Genomic DNA, 22646 nt, shown 5'->3' with positions numbered 1-22646 from the left:
TTTTGTTTCCTCACAAAAAAAGTGTCCCTAAAACCATAGTTTTGTAATGTGGTGGTTTAGATGACAATGGTCCCCATATTCTCTTACATTTGAATACAGGGTCCCTATTTGGTAGAACTGTTACTACCAGATTATAGGCCGTACCTTGTTGAAAATACTGTATAACTGGGGACAGCATTGATGTTACTAATGCATATGCCATATTCAGTCTCTCTTTCTGTGCCTCATCCAGTGCATGTGGGGTAGCTGTCAGCTTCTGCTCCAGTACTGTATCTGCATGCCTGCGGCACTGTTCATAACCATGTCAGGGGCATACCCACTAGTAACTATAATCTTCAATAATCTGTATTTTTCTATAAATTGACCTGTTCAGGTACTTCTTCACAAGAACAGAAGATATACCAAGACAAACAACTTCATTTGTTATTTGTAAATTCCTATAATATTTTTACATACTTTTGACATTTTACTGTAAGAAAATTGATGAAATTGATCCTTAATACAGTATGACTATAGTATCAGGAAATTATAAAACCTACTATAATGTTATCATTCAGTCTGAACACTAAAGGAAAAATATTTGCAACAGCAAAGGTAAATTCAACATTATATATTTTAATAAATTTATAATGTTCAACTTTCTAATCAAAATGAATCCAAGGTTAATTTGAGGAGAATATTTGACACGGAATTTTTTCTTCACAACATATTTATTTCACTTGCCAGTATTGGTTTGATCACTCCAAATTAGACAGTTTGGCCTTGCTCACCTTCTTACTGGCATATGACTACATATGATCTTTCACTTCCTTCTAGAAACATATATGGCAAAAGAATATACAAATAAGCCTGAATATAACTTTGACTTTATAGCTGGTGAGAGAATGTAGCTAGTATCCATACCTATGAACTTCTCAATCCTTCACCAAATATTTTCGCTCTATGGTTTTGTTACTAACTGGGTAGACAAAACTCTCGGTGCGGAATTTTTCTCTTTTAGTTTTCTTGTCCTTATTTTTTGTTACATCTTTTTTGTTGACTTAAATCACAGGTAAGCAACTCTAAAACATACATTTCACCACAGACAATGCCATAAATTGTCTTTGGCTTCTCTTATCTGTGGGTAAGGTGAGTAGTTATCACTCTTAATTTCTTTTTTTTAAAACGACTTTATTTTACAAAACAAAGATAAATGTACAGATTTTAAACATTTTTTGCTTAAAATTAAACATTTTTGTCAGTACTGCTTTTTCAGATATTAAGATAATTTTTACATAAAACTATGTGAATATATTTTTTAGTCAGTACTTGATTTTTTCAAGGGCTTGACAGTATGCATTGAAAACTTAATAGATCCCATGAGTGTAAAGTACATGCAAAACAAAACGCAACATGGAAATAGTCAAAGTCTTCTTGTTGTGTAAATATATTTTTTTTTTTGTTTTCTTTATTTCTTAAACTTAATACAGTCTTTGAGTTGTTTCTGAAAGAGTGCAAGCCTCTGGGGTTAGCATCCCAATATCAGTGACTGCATATTATGTCTGTTCTTTTGTGACTGGGTTATCTCACTCAGGATGATATTCTCTAGATGCAGCCATTTTCTTAAGAATTTGCTTAAGTCATTGTTCCTGGTGGCTGAGTAGTATTCCATTGTGTAAATGTACCACAATTTTTGTATCCATTCATCTTCTGAAGGACATCTGGGTTCTTTCCAGCTTCTGACTATTATAAATAGAGCTGCTAACATATGTAGAAGGGGTGTTCCTAATCAAGAAATGTATTCCTATGGCGCAGCTGAGAAATGCACTTATGATGGTGGTTCTCATGATGTCAGTCTCCACACAGCTGCAGATATGGCCCTGAACTTCCTCACACTGTCCAGACATGGTTTAATAGTTCCATGTTCAAGAGGAACCTTCTTGTCAGTTCTACCATATCCACTAGCTGTACTTTTAACTGTGTGCTCTCCTTTAGGACATGACGTTCAGAAGACAAAAAATGACCTCGGTATGATGAACACAAGTATCTCACCAAGACGAACATAGAGACCTCTGGGTAGAACCGTCTTCTAGATACAGGGGCACTAGGAGCCTCTCCCTCATCCATCCTCTTCCTTGCAAAACTCTTAAGTGCAGATGATGCTAGTGAGAGGATTAACAAAGGCCATGTCCCAAACACAGCTCTCCACAAGGACTAGCCTGATTCTTTTGCTACTTCTAACATCCTTCAGGCACCGGGACTTACCTCTAATGCCTGGCAACATTACCTAACCAATAGCTAGACAACTTGAACCAACCAAAGCTACAGTGCCTTTTTCTGAGCACTAATCTTTGCCTTAGCTCACCTCCACCTGGTACTATCATCATCTCAAAGGCCAAGTTTAACCTCCATTTCCCCAGTGTGACCATTCCTATGAAATAACAAAACAATCCTAAAAAGCGGTATCGGCTCTCTATTTTTACCATGTTGTGCATTTTTACATGTATGCATTACTGTATGCATGTGTGCACAAATGTGCTACTGCACTTGTGTGGAGGCTAAAAGAAAAGATTTTTCTAAAAAAAAAAAAAAAGAATTGTAATTCTCCTATCAAGTGGATCCTGGAAATTAAACTTAGGTCACCACCTTGGTGACAAGCACCTTTATATGCTGAGCCACCCTACCAGTCCATTATCCACTTTCTTACTGTGTTGAGACAAAGTCTATATAGTCCTGGCTGACTCAGAGCACAGAGATCCACCTGCCTCAGCCTAGAGTCAAAGACATGCAATTCCACATCTAGTCTATTGTGCACTTAAAAGTCTAGACAATAGATATTCCAAATAAGACCTTCTGTTTCCCCAACATGAGGACACTGTAGGGAACACACTGCACACCCAACAAAGGCTTCACTCAGACACTGTAGGGAACACACTGCACACCCAACAATGGTTGCACTCAGACACTTCAGGGAACACACTGCACACCTGACAAAGGCTGTGGTCAGACACTGCCTTCTCCACAGCAAGGCTCTGTTCTAGTCCCTCTTCAAGTTCCAGGGGTCACATGTGGAAATGCCATGTTTTGTGGGGAGATTAACACTGTCACTTCCTAAGTGGTTTTAAGAGTTTTTCCTACAGATTTTCACATAATTTACAAACATGTTTGTGTCACACACTGGCACCTCTATACTGTCTAGAAGACTGGGTGCTGCAAATTTGGACACATCTTCTATACATTACAAAATAAGATGTACAGATATAAAAGACAATGACTAATCTTGCATTACCAAACTTACATTAGCATTAGCATTAGGCCCTTCATTTTCTTTCTTCCTCCTTCCAAACTCTCACAAGCAAGGCTGCATTGCTGCTCAGAAGCAGTTCTCTCTTTCTAGTTCCAAAAGACAGCATTCATCATGAGTTTAAACAGGAGAATCAACTACACGTATTATTTACTATGTCTACTTTTAACATACTTTGTGCACTTCTAAACACCTAGAAGGACTAGATGTTTCAGAAGAGGACATAAATTTGTCCCCTATATACAGAGCAGTGTTAACCACACACATGTAACTAGTTAGATCTCAAAGGTGAGAACATTCTGGTCTCCCACCTTTCTTCCCTTTCAGGCCATTCCTGTGTCCTGTGACACAGGCGCCTATCCCTTGGATGATACACTTTCACCACTCTTCAGAAGACAACCTTGCAGTGAACTAACAATATCCAGAGTGTGAGGCTACTAACTACTTTTGTAATACATTGGCAACCTCTTTAATACCTAGAGAGTAGATATCATAGGACTCATTTTTCCAGTATGTACACTATATACAGTATAGCAAAACTACATGAGATGCACACAGCACACAGGGTGATGGGGAAGCTAGGAATGTCTAGCACACTAATGGGATCTTTGCAGTTTCCTCCCTCCCACCTCCTCAGTCCACTGAACAAGCACAGCCAGTACAATGTGTGCAGAAGTGGTTAAGAATCCTACTTCTACACATGATTTCTCCAGTTTTAAACTGTATACACAAGATAACATTCTAGCAGTTGTAACTTTAAATGTATCAAGCACTTTCAAATGCCGAGAAAGAATAGATGTTTCATGTAAGAACTTATCTGCTATTTACATGACATTGGTAAATAAAACTATGCAAAACAATGGATATTATCTGAGGTATCTTCTTTATGTAACCATTTGGGCTTCCACCCACTTTCTTCTTTCTTCTCTCTGCCTTCAAACCAGGCGACAAAAATAGGCATGTGTAATGCTTAGAAACAGCTGAACAAATTCCTATCCCCAAGCCATTTACAGAACAAATTTTTCTATGAATTTTAACCTTGTACACTATGTGCTAATTTTACTACTCTGTCATACATTGGCAACCTCTTTAACATCTGAAGTCTAGATGTTGAAAATTTTAGACATATTTGTCCATTATATACAGTATACATACAGCAAAACAAAATGCACATATATAGAAATGGCATCTGAAAAGGTCCCATAAACACACATGCTACTACATGACCATTGTCACTGCCTACCAGCACCTCCCCACTGAGAGAGTACAGACACTACTGCTCAGGGAGGGTTGGGGGGAGCTCATCACTCAACTTCCAAGACAATGGTTCATGAGCTTTTGCAAAAAGATATTTACAAAGTGATATTTCACTTCCTATACATTTAACATACATTGGGCACTTCTAAACATCTAGATAGACCAAATGTTTCAAGTAAGGACTGTTGTCCACTATGTACACAGCAGTCCAGTAAACAATACACATGTAACAAAAGTAATTAAAAATTCTTTAACACAAAATGTAAGAAAAAAGTGTACTCTACTAATTCTACTGTCATACACCTGCAACCTCTTCTACACCTAGAGTAAGCAGATGCTGTAAATGAGGACCCCTTTGTCCTTTACATTATGTACAGAGCAAAGCCAAACAAAATGGGATAGTGGTTCCTTCCCACCCACGGACCACAGTGGCTGAGAGCTCTGTTTTCCCTTCTGGGAACCAGCACACAAACACAATGTGGTCAACTCAGGAGTCGTTTGGCTATTCCTCTCCAAACACTATTTCAAATAAATCCTAACAAAAAGGTATTTACAGAATGCTTCTTATAAAATGTCAGGAACTTCAGAGCAGCTAGAAAAACATTTCCAAAAGAGGAAAAAAAAAAAAAAAAAAAAGAAGAAGAAGAAAAAACCTGGCATTTTCAAATACACACATAAACACGGGGGTCGGTGGTAAAAGAGGAATAAAATGCATACAGAAGAGAGAGGGGATTGAGGGGTGAGAGAGAGACACAGGTCTTCACATGACCAATCTGGCTCCTGACCACTTCCTCCTCCTGCTGGGTCCTCTAACCTACAGACAAACAGGGATGAGTGTTGCTCCTGGGTCTTTCTAGAAGCGGCCTAAGCAATTCCATTTCAAAAATCACTTGCAGAGGATGAGTCTACGATCTGCTTTTTATGACGACTGGGTATACAGGTGATCTATCTCTACCCTTCGTCTGCAATCTCTACAGCTACATGTCCAGATTTAGCCAAAAGTTAAAAAGGGTAGGGGGAAAAGTTGAGAGCAGCTATTTCATATTATATATACACAGGCCTTCTTCAGAGGCAGGTAAGTCTTCGCCAGTGTTACTGATTGTCCACAAGAGGTTGTCCCCTCTTGGCTTCTCTTGGGTGGAAGGAAGACCCGCGGCCCAAGAATCGATCGCTCCTCTCTCAGCTATTCAGGGCTCCGCTCACCTTAGTCCAGGCCCGTCGAGTCCTCTGTTCATCCAGGTCTGAGAGCTCATCCAGGGGCGATCCCCTCCCAAGATGGCGGAGTGTTCTTCCAGCAGACCCACCGCCTCAGGCCGCGGAAGCCCCGAGGGGCCAGCCATGGCTTTCAGGTGGCCGCCATTCTTTCCACCATGCCATGCCCGCCACCACCAGGAGACATCCTCAAGGCCTGGTTTGGGCTTCTCTGTGGACCCGACCCTGGACAGTAGGGGGTCAGGAGATTCCTGAAGGCTGCCTGCAGAGGGCGCACAAGGTTCACCGGGCCTGGGCAGAGGCCTTGGGGGGCTCGGGTGGAAGGAGGCCACACCAATGAGCTCCCTGAACTCTCCCCCAAAACTTCAGGTACTAGTCTGTATGGGAAGACATGTAAACATTTCTATTGTAACTCCTCCAACATTATGACATCAACTATTGCCTTTAACTTACTATAAAGTTATGGAGTGTAAGAGCATTTAGAAAATCATATAATTAATGATCCTGCTGTAATGGTTCTGACAGTTATATGAGGTAATTTTTAGAGAAAGTTTAAGTCCTGAGAACAGAAATAAAGGTTTGTTAGACCTTCTTTTCTCCCCCCCACCCCCACCTCTCACTCTGCTTTTTCTTTCCTTTTTTCTCTGGTTCATAAAGAGTTAATGAATTCCTGATTCTAGCCTGGTCAGGTAGGAACCCTTGAACCAGGGAAACAAAGAGCCAAGTAACTAACTATTCTTTCCTTAATCCCATGCTGCTACCAACAGGACTTAATTACTAGAAACCAGAAACTTTTAGCCACAGAACATTTAAGAGTTAAACTGCCAGAGGCTCAGAGAGTTACAAGGCCAGAGATCTTTAACCTTTGGCCTTCATCTGATGTTGTGTCTCACCTCAGTACCTGTGATGTGCTCCTTACTTAAAGGAGTTTGTGTATTGTGGGAGGCAGGTGGGAGGAAGGCTATGTGGAAGTGGTGGGATGGTGAAGAACAGAGAAGATGTGTGTGGTGGGTAGAATGTGTCTTGAAGCAGAGCCTTGTTGTAGCTCAGGCTAAGCAATTAATCCTGCCAGTGTATGTGAGTGTCTGCCAGTACCCACGAAATGTCTGTGGAAAAAGTGACAGGACATCCTGCCTTGGTGCCATGGTTTCTACCATGTATATCTTAGAAACCAAACTAAAGTCATCAGGCTTCAGTGGCAGACCTTTACCCGCTTAACCACCCCACCATCATCCCAAACGCAAGTTTAAAAGCAAATCTGATCCACTGTCGAAGATTTGATCTTAAAATTGTGGAAAAGGATCAGATTTTAAAAATTCCGGTAACTGGTAAGTTCAGCAACAGTAAGTTCATTGGTGATATAGAACAGTTTTAAATGAAATTTCCCATAATAATTTTTAAGATGAAGACAGCACTACAAAGCTAGATACAGAATTAGCAAATGCAGCAAATAAGCTATTTTTGAATAATCATAGTAATGTTTTAGAATAACATTTTAGTAACATATTAAATCATCTTTAAAACTTTTTATTATGTCTCAAATCTGTACTTATTAAGATATCAGAATAGCTACTCTTTATTAATTCTACTAAATGTTTATTAATTCTACTTCAATTTCACCACCCCAAAATGGGGGATAGCATCTCAAGCTGGCCCCATATACACTGCCACACCTGGCTTTCTGTTAGGCTTTTGTTCGTGGGGAGACGATTTCATTTAGCCTAGGCTAGTCTCAACCATTCTGAGTGGAGAAATTGCACAAGCTCTTGATTAGATCATTTTTAAAATGATGCTAATAATATCTACACCAAGTGAGGTGAAGGTGAAAAGGAAAACAATTAAACTAATAGCTGTAAGCATTATATAATATTCAACATTCCTGTTAGAGGCTATTCATATCCTTATTTTAGAAGTGAAAGAAATACATAGAGCAATAATCTCAAGACACTGTAAGAAATGGCAAACAAGATCCAAATGTTGATTAGTCTGTATCTAAAGTCTATACAGTTTAATTTTATATTTTATCTTCAGAAATACAGCTTATCTTCTTTTCTTCTCATTGTTACTCCATGTTCAACAAATAATACAAACCACCCAACCTTTCTACAACCAAATATAAAAGGAAGAAAAAGGGAAATTACCCGAATTACCCACTGCACCATTGTTCACCAGGGAATTGGTGCCACGGTACGAGGCCAGTGTCCATCATGAGATGAGCCAGGGATTGCCATGGGCCTGGCAGCAGGCTGTGCGAAGATGATGCTGGGATCACTCAAGCCAATATTGTTGGGGGTACTGCCAGGTGCAGAGTGTAGCATTGGGCCATGGATGGGCCATGACGGGGTAGGGATCTGGAGGGGGTGCATTGGCAATAATCCCATCCCGTGCATGGGTGAGTAATGAGCTGGAGGTGATGGAGGAAAGTTATACAAGGGCACCTGAACCTGGTGAGGGGGCTGGCCTCCCTGCTGGGGTGGGCCAAGCTTAGGCTGTGATCCTGGCTGGGTTGGAGGTGGGGGAATAGCAGATGGTTGGGGAGAAGTCTGTGGAAAAGGCTGAGGCTGAGGAGAATAGGATGGTGAATCAGAATGCAGGAAAAAAAGGATAATTTTAAAAATTAAGATTATTAAAATAGTTATTTTATTAGAACATTAGACACAGAACTATATGATATTTATAACAAATAATAAAATTTCCTATTACATGAAGATAAAATTTTCCCCCAGGTGCTCAAATTCTCTCACTTCAGTAATGGTTCATAAGCTGTTTTTTCCCCTTCGTTCAAGGGGGAAAAAAAGAGAAAAGCTAGCATCATGAACAATATATGTCCTCTATAAACTAGAAACCAACACATAAATTACTCACAGCCCCTAATATTCAGGGGCTTGGTAGTGTATTATATGTGTTGTGTAAGTAAGCAGGAGGATAAAGCCTAGCAAAATGGGCTGCTTATTGAGATAATCCTCTCTACAAGAAAAGCATCATTTATGGTATAGTTTGATAAACAGAAACACCTAACTTCCACTTTTGAAGAAACGTAGAGATCAAAGAGTTTCCAAGATTAAGTAACCTTTACCTGAGACTAAATGGTAAATAGAAGCAAATCGAAAATTAATCAGCTTCAGAGAAAAAAAGAATATTTAGCAACAGACATAAAATGTCTGAAGGTCTATGAATGTGATGTTCTGAAGAGGTTTGGCCTGGTTGTTTTAATGCTTGTCTAAAGGGAGTGGCCCTATTAGGTGTAACCTTACTGGAATAGGTGTGGCCTTCTTAGAGGAAGTGTAGGTAGGCTTTGAGGGTTTCTATGCTCAGGCTCTGCCCAGGCTGCATTCAGATTATATGTAAAACTCATGGCTTCTGCAGAAACCATGTCTGCCTGCTTGGATGCTGGCAGGTTTCCTGCCAGGCTGATAATGGACTGAACCTCTCAATCTGTAAGCCAGCCCCAATTAACTGTTTCCTTAATAAGAGTTACCATAGTAAAGCTGTCTCTTCGCAGCTATAAAACCCTAACTGAGACAATGGGCATGAAAATGCTTAACTGTTAAAATAAATGAAATCTAAAAGATGTTAAATAGTGTAGTACACAGCTAAGGGAATACTGTATCTGAGGCTTAAGAACTACACAGAAATAATCCCAGGAGGGGGGGCAGGTGGATTTGTTAAGATCAGGGCTACCCAGAGAAAGTCTCACCTCCAATTTCAGGAGTTCTGACATCCTCACACAGACATGCATGCAGGCAAGACACTAATGCACATAAACTAGAACTAAATCATGTAAAAAATTATACAATGACCAGTATGCCGTCCAGCTTTCAGATCAAGGCCAAGTTCTTCTCTCCATTATAAAACAACAACCAACTAAAACAGATACAAGGCAATGAGGGAACCTGTGTTTTATTTATCATATAATTTATGTAATTTATACAACAGCAGTACAAAACCACTGAAAATTTGAACAAAAATATAATCAACTTGATATTTAAAATTTTTCTGATTTAATAATAATGAAAGAAAACTACTAAAAGAAAACACTGATATAACTAATTAAAAGGTGAGATAACATCTGAATTCTCATTTGATATTGTGGTCTTTCACAAGTTATATTCTCACTCACGACACAATCAGATGTGAGGTGAGGAGAATATACAACTCTGGACATGGTGGTAAACACTTTCAATCTTAGCACTCAGGGGAAGAGGTGGAGTTCTGGGCCAGCCTGATCTGCACTGTGAGCTCTAGAAAAGCCAGGGCATGAGATTGGAGAGAGAAAGAAGTTAATATATAGGCAAATAAAGGACTATGAAACAACTACCCAAGTAGAAATGAATTCCCAACATTATTACAAAACACCAACAATGACTATGTAGTATGGCTAACTTTGATTGATAACTGGACTACATTAAAAATTAATTAAAACCCAAGCAGGTAAGCAAATATGTGAGAGTCTTTTTTCCGCTTGCCCGCAATCTCACTAGCAGGTTCATCTCTCCTGAACCAGGTCTTTTCTGGTGCTAGAATCTACTTTTTTGAAATTCTAATGTGAGCTAAAAACTGGCTGCTCTTTAGGACCTCTAGCACCAGAATGTGACTGCTGAAACATCTAGATTCTAGGACTCAACAACTACCAGATTCTTGGCTTTTTTGTCAGGATACAGCCATTACTGGGCTAAGCAGACCATAAGCTGTAAGCCACATGAAAATTTTTCTTAAATTATTTTTGTTTATATAAGTACACTGTAGCTACCTTCAGACACACCAGAAGAAGGCATTTTATCCCATTACAGATGGTTGTGAGCCACCATGAGGTTGCTGAGAATTTAACTAAGGACCTGTGGAAGAATAGTCAGTGCTCTCAACCACTGAGCCATCTCTCCAGCTCTTAACACACACATTCTCTCTCTCTCTCTCTCTCTCTCTCTCTCTCTCTCTCTCTCTCTCTCTCTCTCTCTCTCTCTCTCTCATTTATTCTATCAATTCTGTTCTTAAGACAACCTTGAGCAATATGTCATATGTACAAAATAGTAAAAACAAAACCATGAAAAAACATGTGAAAATTCAAATAAATGTTCTGAAAAAATAAAGCTATTAACTAAAGAGCATATACTGAGTAAATGAAAAAAAAATGATTGAAATAAATAATCTTTCAATTTAGTAGATGTGTCAATCCCCCTTTCTGAGACAGAGTCTTGGTACCTACATCAGATTGGCTAGATCAGATTGGCTTATAACTCAAGATGTTCCTGCCTTGGTCTTCCCAGCATCTATCACTATCCCCAGCTCCCAACCTCTCTTTTGGTAAAAATCAACAAAACATATTCACAGTGGTATAATTTTATCTTTTTAACATACTTAAAACATACATAAATAACCTGTTTCCTTTCCTACATTTAGTCGTTAGTCTCAAAAATAGAAAAGTAAAATTGAATTTATGCTAGCAAAAGAAAATATAAATTTTTACAGCTAGGCTCAGCAACAAATGAAGAATATGAAATGAGAAAAGGATACTTTACTACTATGAAACATCAATACTTAATCCTCAATATTATTTATTTTATTATGAAAATGAGAAAGCAGGCTCATATAAATCAAACAGCTACATTATTTTTAATAGGAACATAGATGTTACTTTAACTTATGGACCCAATAAGGACAACTCCGCAAATTATTATGTGATCATTGTTATTACATATGATGTGATGGTTGGTGTTACCTATTTAAACAGGAATGCTCCTCATAAACTCATGTGTGTGAATGTTTGGCCCATAGGGATTGAGATTACTAGGAGATGTGCCCTTGTTGGAAAAGAAAAATGTCTCTGTGGAGTGGTCTCTGTAGAGTGGACTCTGAGGTCTCATATGTTCAAGCTAAGACTAACATGGCAGTTTCTTTATGTTGCCTGCAAATCAAGGTGTAGAACTCTCAGCCTCTTCTCCAGCAAAATAATCTGTAAGCCACTTTAAAAACTTTTAAAATTATTTTTATTTATATAAGTACACTGAAGCTACCTTCAGACACACCAGAAGAAGGCATTTTATCCCATTACAGATGGTTGTGAGCCACGATGAGGTTGCTGGGAATTTAACTCAGGACCTGTGGAAGAGTAGTCAGTGCTCTCAACCACTGAGCCATCTCTCCAGCTCTTAACAGACACATTCTCTCTCTCTCTCTCTCTCTCTCTCTCTCTCTCTCTCTCTCTCTCTCTCTCTCTCTCTCTCTCTCTCCTCTCATTTATTCTATCAATTCTGTTCTAAAGACAACCTTGAGTAATATGCCATATTTACAAAAAAGCAAAAACAAAACCATGAAAAAAAAGTAGAAAAATTCAAATAAATGTTCAGAAAACAAAGCTATTAATTTAAGAGCATATACTGAGTAAATGAAATAATAATTAAAATAAATAGTCTTTCAATTTAGTAGATATGTCAATCCCCCTTTCTGAGACAGAGTCTTGGTACCTAGATCAGATTGGCTTATAACTCAAGATGTTCCTGCCTTGGTCTTCCGGGCAACTATTATCATGAACCCCACTTTCCACCTGCAGGAATAGGCTTGCAACAACACGATTCTTCTGCAAACAACCTTTATTGTACAGCACTCTGAGCAGGAGACTCCCACGTGGAAGAAAAATGCACTGCTTATATATGCCTAAGAGACTTGTTTTGCTACCTGATTGGTGCATCTTCCAGTAGCTCATCAGCATGTCCCAAGTGTGGGCTGTGACTTATGTGGTATTTGAGCACCATGAGGGAAAAGGTTTTGTTGGCTGAATAATAGGTGGGAAGCTGGCGCCATCTATTGGCAACAATGGCTCCCTACAATCTATCATTATCCCCAGCTCCCAACCTCTCTTTCGGTAAAAATCAACAAAACATATTCACAGTGGTATAATTTTATTTTTTTGAACATACTAAAACATACATAAAAAGCGTGTTTCCTTTCCTACATTTAGTCATAAGTCTCAAAAATAGGAAAGTAAAATTCAATTTATGCTAGCAAAAGAAAATATAAATTTTTACAGCTAGGCTCAGCAACAAATGAAGAATATGCAATGAGAAAAGGATACTTTACTACTATGCAACTGCAATACTTAATCCTCCATATTAGTTATTTTATTATGAAAATGAGAAAGCAGGCTCTGATAAATTAAACAGCTACATTATTATTAATACGAACATAGATGTTACTTTAACTTATGGGCCTAATAAGGACAACTCTGCAAATTATTATGTGATCTTTGGTATTACATATGATGTGATGGTTGGTGTTACCTATTTAAACAGGAATGCCCCTCATAAACTCATGTGTGTGAATGTTTGGCCCATAGGGAATAAGACTACTAGGAGGTGTCCCCTTGTTGGAAAAGAAAAATGTCTCTGTGGAGTGGTCTCTGTAGAGTGGACTCTGAGGTCTCATATGTTCAAGCTAAGACTAACATGGCAGTTTCTTTATGCTGCCTGCAAATCAAGGTGTAGAACTCTCAGCCTCTTCTCCAGCGCCATGTCTGCCTGCATGCTGCCATGTTTCACACCATGGCAATAATGGACTAAACCTTTGAAACTATAAACAAGTCACAATTAAGATATTTTCCTTACAAGAAATTTCCTACACGATGCCATGATCATGGTTGCTCTTGACAGCAATAAAACCCTAAGACAAATGTCAACAGCAATCTAGAATTCAGGAGAGATGGATGTCTTTGGGCATACCACTGAACAGGTTCCCGTTTCTGGCCTGTATAAAACGGGAAGAAGATGAGTGTGCATTCATGCCTTTCTACTCACTTTCTTTGGATGTGATATGACAGCTGTTTCGAGCTCCTGCTGCCTTGTCAGACCGGACTTTGAAATGTAAACTAAAATAAATTCTTTCTCCCTTAAGTTGTTTTTGATGGTGTATTATATTAACAGGAAAAGAAACTAAGACACATGAAAAGTTGTTCTCTTCCTGTCAAACTCATTCATAGGCAGAGTACTGACACATTCTGAAGACTGTCTAGTCCTCATGGACTGGTCACTCTGTTGTGGGGCTGAACCAGCCACCTGCTGAGCATTGACAAGATTACGGACCAGCTGGGCTGCTGAGAGAAGACATCACAGAAAAAAATCAAGATTCAGAAAAAGCAGGTAGGAAAGTTGTTTTACACCTGTAATCTCAATGTTTGAAGCACTGAGGCAGAGGATTTCTGTGAACTCAAAACGGATCCTGCACAGTGAGTTCCATGCCAGCACTGTGGAGAGAGTATGAGACTGTCTCAGACAAACCTACCTCACGAGAATTAATAGAAATGAATAAACAGACATCAATAAAATTAAAGAACACTGATTTTAATGGCACTTTTTTGTGGCACTGTGGGTTAAACACAGGATTTCATGTGTAAGGCAGGCACTCTACAGTGAGCTACGACCCTAAACTCCAGTGTCTTAACAATTTCTTGTCTATAAATTTTATCAAGCTATACTTTTTGAAACAAGACTGGCATTGATCAAGTACAGCAATATACTTTACATAAGCAATAGATATAGATTTCTCAAAAGATCATACTAAAGCAAACTTTTAAGCAATGATTCTTTTGAAGATGTGTCCACTGTTCTCTTGCCCAGCCCATGCTGAGATTAAAGCCAGAGCATTACATAGGGACTCTACCACTAAGCTGTATTTCCCTTCCCCTTGTTTTTTCGTATATAACTTTTATTTTATTAAAATATTTATTATACATTTTTATTTTTATTATAATTTACTTCATAAATATAAATTTTTGCCTACATGTATGCACCAAATGCATAAAGGTGAGAAGGTGGAACCAAATCCCCTGTAGCAGAAGTTGTTGCCAGGCAACTTTTTGCACTGCCTATCCAAGATGCTAGAAACTGATCAGGTCTCCTAGCAGAGCAGCAAGTAACAGCTCAGCATGTCTCCCAGGCTCTTAATTTAATGACCAAGTTTTTTGAAACAGTCTCGATATGTAGCCAAATCAGCTATTTGTTTCTGTCTCAGGGATAGTGGGCTTAAAAAATATTTTCCAATCTCTCATATAAGTTGTTTTGTTTTTTAAATTTGACACTGTAGAGCATCAAACCCAGAGCCTTGTACATTGCAGATTTGTACTCTTATTAAACTAAAATCTTAGGCCACATTACTTAAAATTAATATGTTAAGCCAGGTGTTATACATGTGTAATTCCATGGAAGCTGGTGAAGGAAAACCACAAATTTGAGGGCAACCTGAACTACATATCAAAACTGTTATCAAAATGAAGTGTACTAGTACTGGGGCTGTAGCTCAGTAGTAAACCATGTGGGTAGTGTGTATAACAGCCTTGGGTTGATCCCTAGCAACAAGCAAATTAACATTTGCAATTTTTTTAATCCTTTCTTACCTTCCACACTACTATTCCTCTGGCGGGCCATCTTGACCTCCGGGCATTCCCGGCGAACATGTCCAGCATCTCCACATATGAAACACCTAAGGTCTCGGGAGTCAAGAAGGTCCCGGGAGTCTATTTCTTCTTCATTTCCTTCTTTCTCTTCTTCACTGTCTTTTTTCTTTAGTCTAAACAGAAACCTGCTGATACCAATAATGTGGAGCCAGGAACTTACAAACTGATGATTCACAAAACAAACTAAACCATATATAATGAAAATTGGACTAACATACATAATTCTATGCTGTTATTTTCTCAGAAAGCTACTCCTAATGAAAACATACCCAAATCATGACAAAAATTAAGTATTGTTTTTGTTTTATGAAATCATTTGTCTGTTTCTTTAATTTTTGAGACAGTCTCTCACTATATAGCTTGCTATGTAAAAGCCACCGGCCTCAAGTTCAAGATCTTCCTGCCATGACTGGGTTGGTGGATGTAAGCCTGAGACCCATATGGTAGGAGAGAACAGGTTCTGGAAAGTTTCCCTCTGACCTCCATACTTATAGTGTGGCAAAACTTCTGCATGGGCATGTAATAAGTAAACGATAAATGTGATTAAATCATTTTTAAAGAGCTAAGACACAGGGTTGGGGATTTAGCCCAGTAGTAGGGAGCTACAGTTGGGGATTTGCCTTAGTGACAAAGCACTAGCTAGGCAATCTCAAAGCCCTACTTTCAGTTCTTGTCTCAGAGGAAGGAAGGAAGGAAGGAAGGAAGGAAGGAAAGAGGTGTTGCATGGAGGGAGCTTCATATAAACGCTCATGATTCTTTTACTCTTTGGGTAACTAAGTCATTTCCAGATTTCTTAATCTAATTGTTTTTCTCTTCCAGAGTTTGAACTGATGCATGTAGATGAGTTCATTGATGAATTACTGCACAGTGAGAGAGTCTGTGACATCATTTTGCCTCGGCTACAGGTATGAGGCCAAGGTGACCTTTTACCTACCACATAAACAAGTACCTACTGAAACACTGAAGCCTTAAGAGTAGTCTTAAAGTCCTTATGCAAAAATTTATAGAGGATAGGGAATGAGAAAGAACCAGGTAATGTTTCTTGGGTTGGCCAACTTGAAAATGAATAGAGGAAAGGCTCTTTAGGATATATATCCCAAATTTCGCTCGAGTACTGCTTTTTCAAACTGGCAAACCAGGCTATCAAACAGAAAACGATCACTCAGAACCATCACAGAGCGATGATTATCCATGAAACAACAAAAAAGGACAACTGTTAGGGCTGAGGAAATGACTTTGGGGTAAACCCCTTGCTGTGCAGACCTGACTCTGAGTTCATATCCTCAGAACCCACATTCAGAGCTGGTGCCTGCAGCAGTAACTCAAGCAGGCCACTACTGGCAGATGGAAGACAGAGAAAGGATAATGTCACAAGCTTACTAGTCATCTAAGGTAGCATCCACAGCAGTGAATAAGAGACTCACAAAACAAAGGGGAGGCAAAAAATGACACCCAGTCGTCCTCTGACTTCACGTGTGTACTCTGACATGTACTCACACTCCCAGATAAAATTGTAAAATATTGAAAGAACTGAGCACATTTACTGAAAGTTTATTGTGCCGGGCATTGTGGTACAGGATTAAGTCCCAACGCTTGGGGACCTGCATTAGTTCTAGGACAACCAAGCCTTCGTAGTGAGACTGTCTCAAAAACAAACAATAAGCTCACCCAATACCCCTCCAAACAACAAACAAACTGCCCAGTGCTAGGAAATGATTCATTTGTTAAGAGTGTTTGATCTGTGAACATAAGGACCCGAGTTCAAGTCCACAAGCACCCATGTAAAATGCATGGCTGCAAAGTACCTATAACCCAAGCTTGGCAGGCAGAGACACACAAATGCTTAGAATTTGCTGGCCAGATAGTGTATCCAAAAAGGCAACTCCCAGCTCAGGTAAAGACTGTCTCAGTGAAGTAAAGTGGAGATCACAGAAGACACCGAGGTCCTATTCTGGCTGTCTATAGGTAACATAGGTATGTATATTTGCAGACTCATGTGCATGTGTCACACAGATGAGCAAATTTGCCTTTATAAAATTAACAGATTTGCTTTTTATGTTATCTTTACTAACCATTATTAGTGCTGCATATGTGTGAATGGGCCAGGGCATGTAGGGGCCAGAGGACATTCACCTTTGACCAGAGAATGCCAAAAGAGGGCATTAGAGCCTCTGGAACTAGTGACCCACCATGTGGGTACTGGGAGCTGAACTCGGGTCCATTTCAGGTGCAGCAAGTGTTCTTAGTAGCTGAATGATCTCAGTGTATAAAATCACAGGAAATAGAAGCAATTGTAAATGAACTTGTTCTCTTCAGCAATCTGCTTATGTTTGTCGGGGAACTCTAAAAAGCATATGGGATTCCAGGTTTATTAACTTCTTAGGAAAGTCTTGAAGTGGCATATCATACCAGAGCTGTGGTTCCAAGGCTTGTCCATCAACACCAGGAGCTCAGTGATCGGGTCAGGATATGGAAAGGCAATAACTTTTAACTTTGACTGTGTTCTCTGTAGAAACGGTGTGTGCTGGAAGAAGCTGAGCAACTGGAGCCTCGAGTCAGTGCTCTGGAAGAGGACATGGATGACGTGGAGTCTAGTGAGGAAGAGGAAGAGGAATATGAGAGGGTAAGGCTCATATCGAACTTTAAAGGCTGGGAAGGAAGGAAATAGCCCTCACTTTATTTGTTAAGCTTTAGTTTTAAATTAATGGCAATCTTTTATTTTTACAATTTTGTGGAATAATTACTTAGTTTTGGGGGCCTTTTGGACAAGGGGAGCCCAATTGTGTGGATAAGGCTAGATAGACATTTCAGTCTGCTGAGGAATACTAGGATTACAGCCTGTACCTAGAAAATAAGAGTGCTGTATGGTTACTAAAATTATGAGCTTTAGCATCAAATACCCCTGGGCTTGAAAACCTCTTCTCTGTCACAGCAGCAGTACAGTCTAATGGTCCTGGTATTTCTCCCTTTGTGTTAGGGATTGCATCCACAGTTTCACCTATGTTAAATGCATATTCTATCCCTGAGGTGTACCCAGACCCTACTGCTCTGTTAGATTACTTCTGTAAAGCAAGGATTACAGAACTTTTCTCTGAAGAATGCTGTGTGTTCATGAAGGTCTCGGTATATTTCTACATAATTAGTAAATGAATGCTAGCTATCAAAGTCTTGGACAAAACACTTGTCATGCTTGACCATACTCTTAAGGAGAGAGGGTACCTGCGGCACAGTTATATTTTGTCAGAATTAATGATTATAGTGCTTAAAAGTTGAAACCAACCCACCTCCTCAGCTGTCAGTATCTAAGGAGTCAGGCCGGTTGTGGACATGATTTTTAAGCAGCCATTGAAATGATGGAGATGTGGAAGTGCTTATAGTAACAAAGCTTTAAAGCATTTGCAATTGTATTCTAACAAACACCGTGCAAGAGCCAGAAGGACATAAAAGAAATTCTTGCCGTGATGACACATGCCTTTAATTTTGAACCCTCTAGAGAAGCAGTAGAGCTCTGTAAGTTTGAGATCAACCAGAGCTGCACAGTGTGACCTGGTCTCTAAAACTAAAACTAACCTCAAGTTGGGTTTTATATTGATAAAAACAGTAATTAATTATTTTTTCTCTACACAGAATTATCTGTTTTTGACCCTTGAGATATTATTTTTTAAATCTTCTTTCTTTTTCCTCCACTTATGTGTTTGACATCTTTACCACAATTCCAAGCTGTGAATGTTGTATGTAAATAACACTCTGGGCATTGCTTCACTTGACTTCTCGTTTTGTTTGTTTGTTTTTTCAAGATAGGGTGTATACTTCTGAGTGTCCTGGAACTATATAGACCATAGTGGTCTCATACTCATTGACACTCACCTGCCTCAGTGTCCCCAGTGCTAGGATTAAATACATACACTGCCATGCCGGCTTCTGCTGCTACATACCCTTTTGGAAGAACTAGAGGAAATTATTATAAAGATATTCACTATGGGTTTGCATTCAACAGTACTGAACTTGGATCTATTTCACATTCCTAAGGAAATCAGTATTATTATTTCTTATTGTAGTCAGTCCTAGGCAGGTTACTGAGAACTGTGTGTTGTTAATTTTTTTGTCACTATAACTACCAACCCATGTAGTCATATCACTGTTGCAGAGTCACTTGAGATAGATGTACACTGGACAGAACAGGAAGGGAACTGTAACCAAGTGCCTCCTGGCTGCTTTTATTAGAAGCCAATGTCCCTCTACCTCTTTTCAAGCTGTAAAGAGTGCTGTCACCTGACCACTGACAAAGAAGCTACCGAGACTTGGACAAGCCAAGGCACTCACCTGCCCTGCACTACAGGAGGAGCCGGAGTCCCTCTCCCAGAAGGTAGGGTGGAACATGTTGCCAGTGTTGATGTTTCTCTATTACTAATGAACCATCACCCTTAAAACCTCATTGGTAGACAAAAAAGAACCCATTTCTTGGGGCTGGGACAGATGGCTAAGTGTGTAAGAGCACTGGCTGCTCTTCTGGAAGAACAGGGCTCAGTTCCCCAACCCAGGTGACAGCTCACAGCTGTAACTCCAGATACAGGGGAACTGGAACTCATACCCTCACATCTATTTATATTTAAAGAAACCATTTTTTAGTGTGTCTTCAGGAAATTAAGCTGGACCTGGATCTACATTTCAGTTATAATTACTCCCCTGCACCACCTGTCCTCCACCAGGTTAAATTGCCTAAGTTCTGAAGGAGTTGGCAGAATTCAACAGCCAATAGATCCTTTCAGACAACGATTTTTCCAGTATCTATATGGCATATTTGCTGTTATCTGACTGTTCAAAATAGGTTGCATAGTCAAACAGAGTATTAGAAGTAGAAAGATACTACAGTTAAGACATAGAACAAGGACAAATCAGAAGTCACTGTGTTCAGTCCCCAGTACTTCTCACTCTTAAAGGAGGGAGTGGTTCTTTTTTTTTTATCAATGTACTGTACAATACCCAGTACACTAACCTGCTCTTCCTCTTGCCACAGGCGGAGTAGATCCCCTAAAAGAAGAAAGTAGGTGTTTAGTTGTTTATCTCATGACAGTTTTGATAGGGAAGTCGTGTGTAAATGTGTGCTGAGCTAACTGCTCCTTTTCCATAGTCCTTTTCCCCGACGAGAAAGTCACAGGAGCAAGAGTCCACAGTGCCATCGAAGCAGGTCCAGAGACAGATGGCACAGATCTCGCTCTAAATTCCCAGGTGCAGTATATGGGCCTTTTACTGATCTTCTTAGTATTCAAATCTAAAAGGAGCATCAAGACTCCTGCAACACGAAATACCAAGCTGCACTACTACCCAGCAGAGAAGGAAAGGGAGACATGGAAACCAGAAGTTCACATTAGTCGTTTCCGAGCTTCATTATAAGGAAATGGGATTTCAGTTTTTTATCCTAATTGCACAGTATAATAGAGGTCAAAGCAAAAGACAGCCATCGTGCTCTGGATATATGACTGCATTACTGCATTCCCTGCTGCAACTAACAACCACCTTCTACAGATGTGATAGTAAGTTGTATCCTTAGAATAGGCCAAAAAAGTAATATGAGAACTGGAGGAGGGGAGAACTATGTTCTAAGATTGGGAGAACAGAAATGCTCATCCAATGACCTTTGCTTCCCTAGGTCACCACTGTAGTCACAGACATAGAAGCCACTCAAAGTCTCCTGAAAGATATGGGCTAAACCTCCATCTTAAGAATTTAGTACTTGGCTGATAAGGTGACTCATTGGGTAAATAAGGTACTTGTCATGGAAGCTGGAGGACTAGAATACAGTCTGAAGCAACTGTGTCAAAAGCCAGGTGCACCTGAAATTTTAGTGCTAGAAAGACCTTGCTGGCCCACCAGTGTGTGTGTGTGTGTGTGTGAGAGAGAGAGAGAGAGAGAGAGTGTGTGCACTCTTGCACACTTGAGCGTGCCTACTTTTGTGTGTACGCAAGAGTAAGCACACACAATTTTAAAGACAATTAAGATGAAGAATTTTGTTTTGATGTGGCTATTTTTAGCTATCACAAAACAAAAATAGACATTTTTCCCCTCAGAAAATTCCTAGAATTCTATTTCTTTTGTACCTTGCTTTTCTTTATAGAATTAAAGGTTTGGATAGCATAGGACCTATATAGTTTCAATGGTTCTGGGATTTAAGACCTATTTTTTTCTCTTAAATAAGGTATCCTGTTTTCCAACCCCAAATCCCCCAGACAAGGTTAATCTTAAGATATATTTTTATTTGTATTGTACATATGTGTGTATTTGAAGTGAGTGCAGATGCCAGTGGAGGTCAAATGTATGAAATCCCAGAAACTGCAGTCATTGGAAGACCAAATGTGGATGCTAAGAACTCAACTTGGGTTCTCTTTAATAGTGCTTTTTCTTAATAATTGAGTATGTGAAAAACAAAAACAAAAAACTCAATAGTATCTCAGTGGCTTCAAGGATAAAGTACTTGCTTTGCAAAGCAGTCCAAATCCTTAGAAACCACTTTTGAAAAGCCTTTCTTGACTCCCAACACTGAAGGTTCCTCAAGGTAGACTGGTTATCTAGACTCACTTCATTTTGAGCTCTAGTTTTCTGATGCTGGGATAAATGGTATAACCCAAAGCAACAGATTTCTTTCAGACTGTACTTATAGGTGGCAGTCCTTGGTTGAAGAAAGTCAGGGAAGGAACTCAAGCAGGAATCATAGAAGAGAACTGCTTACTCTCTTGCTTTCTCGATAGTTACACAGCCTAGACCCAACAACCTTGAAATGAGGCTGTCCTCAGTGGATCGAGCTTCCACTCAATCAAGACAATCAATCTCTCACAGACATGGCCAAAGCCAGTCTACTATAGGAAGATCCTCAGTTGACATTTCCTTTTCCCCAGTGATTGGGTTGTGCCAACTGGACATCTGCCTCAATAAATGAAAATGAAGACATGAGTGTCATAGCTTCCAGCCTGCATAGTCACTCAAGGACATGTGTACATCTGGTGCCATGTAAAACACACAAATTCACATGTAATCCCAGCACTGGGGAGGAAAAAGTGGGAGACTGTCAACAGCCTCCGGCCCTCCCCTCTGCCCACACACATCATCTTCTGTTCCTGTCGTCTGTACTCATCATCGTCAGCACACTATGTGCATCTTATGTGCTACCTAACTGAATGGCTTTTATCCATTTCAAGTCTAAGAAAAGCCACAAGAAGAGCCGGAGAGGAAATGAGTAATGGATTCATCTTGATTTTAGTCCAAATGACCTGCAGTGGATATGCACATGTCTGTTTAAGGGGATGATCAAGATCTCCTTTTCAAGAAGCTATGAGTATTTTGGATTTTTCAAAATCAACTTCTTGTTTTGTTGGGTTATGTTTTTATTTTATATTACAGAGGTGCTAAATTTTTTATCTCTTTGGATTATAATCAGCAGATTTGAGGAGTGTTTTT

The 22646-nt window shown here is 39.5% G+C and overlaps 2 protein-coding genes across 2 annotated transcripts in view; one reads left to right on the top strand and one right to left on the bottom strand.

Annotated features, from left to right (window-relative positions):
* LOC308425010 (terminal uridylyltransferase 4-like) overlaps positions 1-15414 on the bottom strand; it is a gene marked incomplete at its 5' end in the record, with an annotated part of 182489 nt that extends 167075 nt beyond the window's left edge. The window contains 4 exon segments of the mRNA XM_080942625.1: positions 7894-7929; positions 7932-8340; positions 13735-13835; positions 15135-15414. Of these exon segments, the coding sequence (XP_080798751.1) occupies positions 7894-7929; positions 7932-8340; positions 13735-13835; positions 15135-15414 (826 nt within the window).
* A 185-nt stretch (positions 15415-15599) lies between these two features.
* LOC308425009 (pre-mRNA-splicing factor 38A-like) lies at positions 15600-22429 on the top strand (the record flags this gene model as incomplete). The annotated part of the gene is given in 10 exon segments (XM_080942624.1): positions 15600-15617; positions 16016-16099; positions 17707-17817; positions 19448-19450; positions 19454-19474; positions 19478-19560; positions 20212-20238; positions 20326-20423; positions 20845-20894; positions 22388-22429. Coding segments are annotated over 10 exon segments (537 nt in total).
* Positions 22430-22646: the final 217 nt, after the last annotated feature.

Source organism: Micromys minutus, assembly GCF_963924665.1.
Source record: "Micromys minutus genome assembly, contig: SUPER_9_unloc_1, whole genome shotgun sequence".
In the NCBI taxonomy this organism is placed as follows: domain Eukaryota; kingdom Metazoa; phylum Chordata; class Mammalia; order Rodentia; family Muridae; genus Micromys; species Micromys minutus.
This window is presented reverse-complemented; position numbering and strand designations above follow the sequence as displayed.